Here is a 9,654-nt window from a genome sequence, read left to right on the forward strand (position 1 = left end):
TTTTTATTTTACAGGGCAGTGGTTCCAGAACTAGCAACCATAAGTTAAACAAACAACTACTATTCAAGTGGGTTCTGGTTTTCATGTACCAGCGCACTTTCTCAAGCTGAAAAAACGCAACTATGTAAGTGCTGTAGTTTCTCTTTATTTTGGCGCTACTCCTGTTCGCCTGGATTATTGCAAATTTTTTGCTTGTTTTCAAGAATATCTGGCAATAACTTGTAAGAAGTATCTGACCATTTAGATCAATTTTTAACCCATTTGTCGGTTTTTATCAATCTTTCTCCAATCATTACTGATTAGTTTTAATTTCTCCTCAGGGTGCTGTGTCCAAGACTTGTAACCATCAGCAAAACGGATGTAATTCATATGGCTTCTCGTCTGTTGATGAAACAGCGTGATTGTTCAACCAAACAACAATAGCGACGCAATCTAGTGAGTTCATTAAAAAAAAAATGGGGCTACTCTTGTACGCCTGGTCACCCAATTACGCCGCCTTAAGCCCAGTCTTAGAGGCCTGCCAGGGATCTTAGCTTAGTCTATTGCTAATGTTTCCCAGTATTTGTCATTCGCTAAGCTCATTAAGCAACTGTATCGTGTTTTTGCTTTCTTCAAAAACAAAATGGCGTAATTTGAAAACCGTATTTTTCAAAAAAAAGGCGCGAATATCATCTTTTTTTATCTATCATAGTTTCAATTCCAAGTTCTTTTCTCTCTAAAGTCTTTGCTATTGGCGCTACTCATGTACGCCTGATTCAGTACTTGTGTGCTGCTCCCTTTCTGTTTTAGTTTGAGTCCTTTCTCCAACAAGTATTCGATCCTTGACAAAGCAGACGACTCAATTTACGAAATCAGATGTTGTAGAAAAGTCAACGAAAAGATACAGCTATTGAAAAGACTCCAGCTGAAAAGCAGTTTAAACAACTTGCCTTATTGAACAATTTTCTTTATCTGTCTTATTTTGAGCAGTTGCTTTTGTATTTGATTCCTAATTAATCTAATTGTTGTCGTTTTTGTACTAAGTTAAAGGGATACTTGATAAAAATTCCTGGTATCAAATCTTGTGGAATTTTCTTGTCTCTTTTTTTGCTAATGTAAATACTGTTTTTATCTGCCTATTCAATTTTAGCTTTTCTAACCAGAAAATCTGTGATAGTTCTGTTTTATAAGATTTTAATCGGTAAAAATTGTGTCTAAAGCGATCTTATTCGATAGTATTTCTGTTTTGACCGGTCTTACAAGATATAAATTCTGTCTTATCAGATCTTTCACGATGAAAGTCGAACTTGTCAGGTCCTACAAGATAAAAAGATTAGGTCTTGTATAAGACTGAATTTTTTTATCTTGTAGGACCTTACAAGTTCGATTTTCATCGTGAAAGATCTGATAAGACAGAATTTACACGATTTTTTTATCAGATCTTACACGATGAGGGTCAAAGTTGTCAGGTCCTACAAGATAAAAAGATTAGGTCTTGTATAAGACCGATTTTTTTTATCTTGTAGGACCCGATAAGTTAGACCCTCATCGTTTAAGATCTGATAAGACAGAATTTTTATCGTCTAAGATCTGATAAAACAGAACTTTTATCGTGTAAAATCTGATAAGACAGAACTTTATCGTGTAAGATCTGCTACGACAGAATTTTTATCGTGCAAGATCTTATAAGACAGAATTTTTATCGTGTAAGATCTGATAAGACAGAATTTTTATCGTGTAAGATCTGATAAGACGGAATTTTTATCGTGTAAGATCTGATACGACAGAATTTTTATCGTGCAAGATCTTATAAGACAGAATTTTTATCGAGTAAGATCTGATAAGACAGAATTTTTATAGTGTAAGATCTGATAAGACGGAATTTTTATCGTGTAAGATCTGATAAGACAGAATTTTTATCGTGTAAGATCTGATAAGACAGAATTTTTATCGTGTAAGATCTGATAAGACAGAATTTTTATCGTGTAAGATCTGACGAGAGAACTTTAATCGTGTAAGATCTGATAAGTTAAACTTTGATTATGCGAAATCTTACAATAAGATTTTTCATTTTGTAAGATCTGATAAGACAGAATTTTTATCGTGTAAGATCTGATAAGACAGAATTTTTATCGTGTAAGATCTGATAAGACAGAATTTTTATCGTGTAAGATCTGATAAGAGGAATTTTTATTGTGTAAGATCTGATAAGACATCTTATAAGATAAACATTCCTCTTATCAGAATTTTTATCGTGCAAGATCTTATAAGAGGAATTTTTATCGTGTAAGATCTGACGAGAGAACTTTAATCGTGTAAGATCTGATAAGTTAAACTTTGATTATGCGAAATCTTACAATAAGATTTTTCATTTTGTAAGATCTGATAAGACAGAATTTTTATCGTGTAAGATCTGATAAGACAGAATTTTTATCGTGTAAGATCTGATAAGACAGAATTTTTATCGTGTAAGATCTGATAAGACAGAATTTTTATCGTGTAAGATCTGATAAGACAGAAGTTTTATCGTGTAAGATCTGATAAGACAGAATTTTTATCGTGTAAGATCTGATACGACAGAATTTTTATCGTGTAAGATCTGATAAGACAGAATTTTTATCGTGTAAGATCTGATAAGACAGAATTTTTATCGTGTAAGATCTGATAAGACAGAATTTTTATCGTGTAACATCTGATAAGACAGAATTTTTATAGTTTAAGATCTGATAAGACAGAATTTTCATCGTGTAAGATCTGATAAGACAGAATTTTTATCGTGTAAGATCTGATAAGACAGAATTTTTATCGTGTAAGATCTGATAAGACAGAATTTTTATCGTGTAAGATCTGATAAGACAGAATTTTTATCGTGTAAGATCTGACGAGAGAACTTTAATCGTGTAAGATCTGATAAGTTAAACTTTGATTATGCGAAATCTTACAATAAGATTTTTCATTTTGTAAGATCTGATAAGACAGAATTTTTATCGTGTAAGATCTGATAAGACAGAATTTTTATCGTGTAAGATCTGATAAGACAGAATTTTTATCGTGTAAGATCTGATAAGACAGAAGTTTTATCGTGTAAGATCTGATAAGACAGAATTTTTATCGTGTAAGATCTGATACGACAGAATTTTTATCGTGTAAGATCTGATAAGACAGAATTTTTATCGTGTAAGATCTGATAAGACAGAATTTTTATCGTGTAAGATCTGATAAGACAGAATTTTTATCGTGTAACATCTGATAAGACAGAATTTTTATAGTTTAAGATCTGATAAGACAGAATTTTCATCGTGTAAGATCTGATAAGACAGAATTTTTATCGTGTAAGATCTGATAAGACAGAATTTTTATCGTGTAAGATCTGATAAGACAGAATTTTTATCGTGTAAGATCTGATAAGACAGAATTTTTATCCTGTAAGATCTGACGAGAGAACTTTAATCGTGTAAGATCTGATAAGTTAAACTTTGATTATGCGAAATCTTACAATAAGATTTTTCATTTTGTAAGATCTGATAAGACAGAATTTTTATCGTGTAAGATCTGATAAGACAGAATTTTTATCGTGTAAGATCTGATAAGACAGAATTTTTATCGTGTAAGATCTGATAAGACAGAAGTTTTATCGTGTAAGATCTGATAAGACAGAATTTTTATCGTGTAAGATCTGATAAGACAGAATTTTTATCGTGTAAGATCTGATAAGACAGAATTTTTATCGTGTAACATCTGATAAGACAGAATTTTTATAGTTTAAGATCTGATAAGACAGAATTTTCATCGTGTAAGATCTGATAAGACAGAATTTTTATCGTGTAAGATCTGATAAGACAGAATTTTTATCGTGTAAGATCTGATAAGACAGAATTTTTATCGTGTAAGATCTGATAAGACAGAATTTTTATCCTGTAAGATCTGACGAGAGAACTTAAATCGTGTAAGATCTGATAAGTTAAACTTTGATTATGCGAAATCTTACAATAAGATTTTTCATTTTGTAAGATCTGATAAGACAGAATTTTTATCGTGTAAGATCTGATAAGACAGAATTTTTATCGTGTAAGATCTGATAGGACAGAATTTTTATCGTGTAAGATCTGATAAGACAGAAGTTTTATCGTGTAAGATCTGATAAGACAGAATTTTTATCGTGTAAGATCTGATACGACAGAATTTTTATCGTGTAAGATCTGATAAGACAGAATTTTTATCGTGTAAGATCTGATAAGACAGAATTTTTATCGTGTAAGATCTGATAAGACAGAATTTTTATCGTGTAAGATCTGATAAGACAGAATTTTTATCGTGTAAGATGTGATAAGACAGAATTTTTATCGTGTAAGATCTGATAAGACAGAATTTTTATCGTTTAAGATCTGACGAGAGAACTTTAATCGTGTAAGATCTGATAAGTTAAACTTTGATTATGCGAAATCTTACAATAAGATTTTTCATTTTGTAAGATTTGATAAGACAGAATTTTTGTCGTGTAAGATCTGATAAGACAGAATTTTTATCGTGTAAGATCTGATACGACAGAATTTTTATCGTGTAAGATCTGCTACGAATTTTTATCGTGCAAGATCTTATAAGACAGAATTTTTATCGTGTAAGATCTGATAAGACAGAATTTTTATCGTGTAAGATCTGATAAGACGGAATTTTTATCGTGTAAGATCTGATACGACAGAATTTTTATCGTGCAAGATCTTATAAGACAGAATTTTTATCGAGTAAGATCTGATAAGACAGAATTTTTATAGTGTAAGATCTGATAAGACGGAATTTTTATCGTGTAAGATCTGATAAGACAGAATTTTTATCGTGTAAGATCTGATAAGACAGAATTTTTATCGTGTAAGATCTGATACGACAGAATTTTTATCGTGTAAGATCTGATAAGACAGAATTTTTATCGTGTAAGATCTGATAAGACAGAATTTTTATCGTGTAAGATCTGATAAGACAGAATTTTTATCGTGTAAGATCTGATAAGACAGAATTTTTTTAGTTTAAGATCTGATAAGACAGAATTTTTATCGTGTAAGATCTGATAAGACAGAATTTTTATCGTGTAAGATCTGATAAGACAGAATTTTTATCGTGTAAGATCTGATAAGACAGAATTTTTATCGTGTAAGATCTGATAAGACAGAATTTTTATCGTGTAAGATCTGACGAGAACTTTAATCGTGTAAGATCTGATAAGTTAAACTTTGATTATGCGAAATCTTACAATAAGATTTTTCATTTTGTAAGATCTGATAAGACAGAATTTTGTCGTGTAAGATCTGATAAGACAGAATTTTTATCGTGTAAGATCTGATACGACAGAATTTTTATCGTGTATGATCTGATAAGACAGAATTTTTATCGTGTAAGATCTGATAAGACAGAACTTTTATCGTGTAAGATCTGACAAGACAGAATTTTTATCGTGTAAGATCTGATAAGAATTTTTATCGTGTAAGATCTGGCGATCGTCTTATAAGATCTGATAAGAAGATGCATACCCTTACAGGCTATTAGCAAGATGGTTTTGTCAGAAACTTGTCAGAGCTTACACGATAAAAATTCCACAATCACTGGGGTAGACACTCAAATTTGGTGATTTGAGTAAGTTTTGGTAAAGCTGCCCCCTAAGAGAAAAAGTAATTCAAAAGAAAATCCCTCTCCCAAAAGGAAGAAGCAAGTCCATTCCAATTTATAAATTCAAAATTTGACACTAGTCAGCATCAAAAGCAAAAGAAATAAATCGAGAATGAATGAATGGAAAATTTTAAGCACCAAGACAACACTTATCATACACCATCGTAGTAGTCTCCCCTCATCTACGACCCTTCTTATGGGAGCTTCAACGGTAGGGTGTCAACTCAATGAGCGGGATCTACAAATGCATACAAATGAGCCTGGCAGTACGGCAAAATTTATCCTAGTCCTTATGTATGTGATAATATACGCCTAAGAGTCTACCTTTTGGTTGCTGTTTTCCTACTAATTTTTTTGATGACTTTTGTGTTGGAAATTTCGGCCCCTACTGTACAAAAAAGCAGGTTGAATCACGAATGCGCTATAAGTATTTCAGATTTTTTTTACATCGGCTCGTGATAATTGTAGGCTTCTACAATTTACTTCGGGTAATTTTTTACACAGCGATTGAAGATTATCCGATCTTAGAAAGTCTTTCCAAATCTGCTCTTCCATAGTCCGGTTGCTATGATGTCCAAGCGAGCATCATCTTCAGTATTGGACGTTGGTTTGCAAAAGTATTACCCTGCAAAGTCTGAATATTTGGTTCAACCACTACATCGTCTCAACCTCCGTCGAGCAATCTGGCAAAAGAATCACGATTCTCAAAAGAGTTACAACCTTTCGGGCGATGTAGAGCAACAGAGCTATTGGACTATTCTGCTTAGGCACAGCTTGAGGGAATTTTGCTGGGCTTCCATCTATACCTGAGGTCAGCTCCATCACGAAACTCTTATGTAACTTTTCAAGGGCTGACCATTTAGCCAATTCGCTGCCCGATTTTCGGTCAGATGATTAATTGCTCATTTTTATCTATTCGTTTGTTTTTCTCGGCTCATTTCTTTGTTTTTAGGATGGTATTTTTCTCGCTTTATGATAATAATTATCCACTCGTTTGAAATCTACATAAGCTATCACTTCATTAAGAGATCCGGCAATATTTGAGCGTGGCGTGATAGCCGAGAGGTAAGGTGTGTGATTCCCACGCCAATGATTGAGAGTTCAATCCCCTGCCTCCGTGAAGCTGCCTGTGTAAGGATGAGCTCTTACTTAACCATAGCTTCAGGTTGACCATAGCCTGACCAAGGATGGCTGCAATGATGGTACCACGTGAAAGTTTCAGACGCAAAAAAAGTGGCCAAAGTCACCAAAAAAGAGCACTGCTGCTCATAAAAAGAACAGTCTGAAATGTAGGGAATAATAAGAAAAAGGGCAGCTGAAAAGAGGCTACTGTAGGCCTAATGCTGTTCCGCTGCGATTACGCAGGAACCAAAATTATTAAAATATTTGATGATTAATCAAAATCAGAATATATGTCAGATGGTACAATTATTTCATCAGAAGATCCAAATTGCTATAGAAATGGTGTTCGGAAGGCCCCAGGACAATCAATTCGGACAGTACTCTTGCGCTCCGACAGTACAACCCAGTCGCTTTTCTTGAAAAGGTATTTTGTTCTTTGACTTCTGCGACGCATTCAAACAGGCGTCCAATAGAATGAAGTAAATGAGAAATGCAGCCCAATAACTATCCACTTAATTTGTCTTCCGGGATCCTTTTGTTACTCCGGTCTCTATTGAAATCATAGCGTATATAAGTAGTAGTAGAATGCTCAATTCGATAAATATCTTGTTTTATTGATTCCAGCATTCTACTACTACTCTCTAGTTTTATTGATTCTTTGAAATATCCCTTCAAATTATCAATGATGCCGACAAATTACCGGTCTCAAAATATGCATCGATAAGTAACAAAAATTGAGGTTACAAGTAGACAGGCTAAATAAAGTGAAGTTCCAAATACTTAAGTGCAAAAAGAGCTATAAGCGGCTAAAAAATCTTGTACATACTGCTTGCGACTTCTTAGATCTGATTTCAAGACTCCTTAGATACTGCCTCCAATTCCGAGAGACGTAAATTTAGTTATTAGCTTATTATTCGGCAGTGTCGAATGCTTTTGCAGTCGAGATACAGAACGCTTAATTCTTTAATCGACTTTAAATGATTCTGTTCGTCTATTTTGTCCATATCAGTTAAAGCGTTGCCAATCGTTCGTTTCTAAAGCCCTACTGACTTGGGTGAAATGCTCATCGGAAGAAGCAATAATTTTCATTAAAGAAAACTTTTTTGAACTTTTGAGCAGGAACAGAGTAGTCTAATGGGACGGTAAAACGTTACATCAGCTTTGTTGCCTTCGTTGAATATTGGTGTTACTTGGCTTATCCTCCAATAACTTGTAATGTTCATGTAATATTTCGCTACAACATTCACTTATTTCGTGTTGTGTTCACTTATAGGTGCGTTATAATGGGGGTCATAATGGGAAAGATTATTAATTGCCTCATATAAAGCAAACTAATTACAGTCAATATTAGACTTCCAAAACTTACCACTTACGAAGTTCAGAAACTTTGAACACCTAATATTTTACTAATAAAAATAATGCAATTTTTTTACTCACTCTTTCTACTTCTTGCCGGATGAATTTGCTTTTGAATTTCGCAAACCAGCAAAATCCAACTCCAGCCCAGAGAATGATCGCCAAGAACCAGCAGAAAAATGACACCACAGCCCCAATTTTATACATGTTCCAGTCAGTGAAGTTAACTGGAGCCCAATATGGGTTGGTGTCTGTTTTATTAGACATTCCCCCTAAAAATAGTTCAAGTAGTTAAAAAACACAAACCAAGGACTCCCTTTAAGCGCTTAGAGGGACCGTTGAACTGATTATCACATTTTACAGTTAGAAAATTTGCAGGTACACTACTGCATATAGATGAATTCCAACAGGAAGTAATTCCAAAAGATTATGATGATTATTTTGTACTTTTAATAATTTTTCTCTATTTATTTAAAATTAGTGGATTGGGTTTCGAGGAACTCGTTGTTCTTCAAGGTTTCCAACCATTTATTCGCCAAGGTTTATCAGTTTGTCGATATAGTTGGAACTTCCAACTTTTCGTGACGATTGCAAAAAAAAAAATTCGACTAGGGAGGGAAGGGAGGGATTCGAACCCTCCACCTTCTCCGTCCTATACTGAAGCACTTACTACTCAGCTATCAGGGCCCCTTAGATCTTATAATTATCAGATCATGATCTCTTAGTTTACATTAGCTTTTATTTTGCAACGCAGACTGAAGTTCTCAATAGGAGAAATCAAAGTCCAGCAAAAAATTCAAGAAGTCAAGATTGAGATATTCAAGAAGTGCTATTGAACGAATTTTTAAGAAGAAACTGGTTAAGCAAAAATTTTGCTAAAAACAGACACGCTCGTTTATAATAATTGCTTCAAATTTCTTTCCATAGCAATTATTAATAAAACAAATTAGGACATAAATCACGGGAGTCATTTCGAGTTTCAGGTTTTCCAAAGTTCACTTGTTCATGCTGGTTTCTCCGGCTTGAAGATATTTTGGCATGTTTTCGAAATATTTCCGATGTTTCAGTTGGTGTCCGGAATATTAGCCGACGTGAAAATTAGCTGAAAAAGTCAAAAGCAGGAAAATTAGAAGAACTAATTGCTGAGATAATTACTGTAAGCAAAAATAAGTGTGATGCGCAATTATCTAACTGGCTAACACATAAAATTAACGCATTTGGCCATGCTTCGCGGGCCACGGCCATGCCTCAGCGGCCTATGGGCTTGATATGAATCTATCACAACCGAACAAATTATCAAGGGCAAACATGTTATTCTCGCGATAACATTTGTGCGTTCTCAATTCTGATTGGTTATTGTCTCCTTTTCGGCTAATATTCCATTCGGCTAATTTTCTTTTAGGCTAATATTCACGGCACCGTTTCAGTTATTTTGCTTTCCGGGTGTTATTTTTGCTTTTCGAGCCTCCCTCAATTACTACTTCGACTCTCATCAAACTAAACTTCGAGAAAAAGCTTCGACGACAAACCAATCAATTA

The 9,654-nt window shown here is 33.9% G+C and overlaps 1 protein-coding gene across 1 annotated transcript in view; it reads right to left on the reverse strand.

Moving 5' to 3' along the window:
- LOC142341474 (uncharacterized) overlaps positions 1–8,408 on the reverse strand; it is a 111,569-nt gene extending 103,161 nt beyond the window's left edge. The window contains exon 1 of the mRNA XM_075392435.1: positions 8,197–8,408. Within this exon, the coding sequence (XP_075248550.1) occupies positions 8,197–8,382 (186 nt within the window). The 5' untranslated portion in view covers positions 8,383–8,408. The remainder of the gene's footprint in view (positions 1–8,196) is intronic.
- Between the last annotated feature and the right edge of the window lie 1,246 nt (positions 8,409–9,654).

Source organism: Convolutriloba macropyga, chromosome 6 (assembly GCF_964194025.1).
Source record: "Convolutriloba macropyga chromosome 6, txConMacr16.3, whole genome shotgun sequence".
Lineage (NCBI taxonomy): Eukaryota > Metazoa > Xenacoelomorpha > Acoela > Convolutidae > Convolutriloba > Convolutriloba macropyga.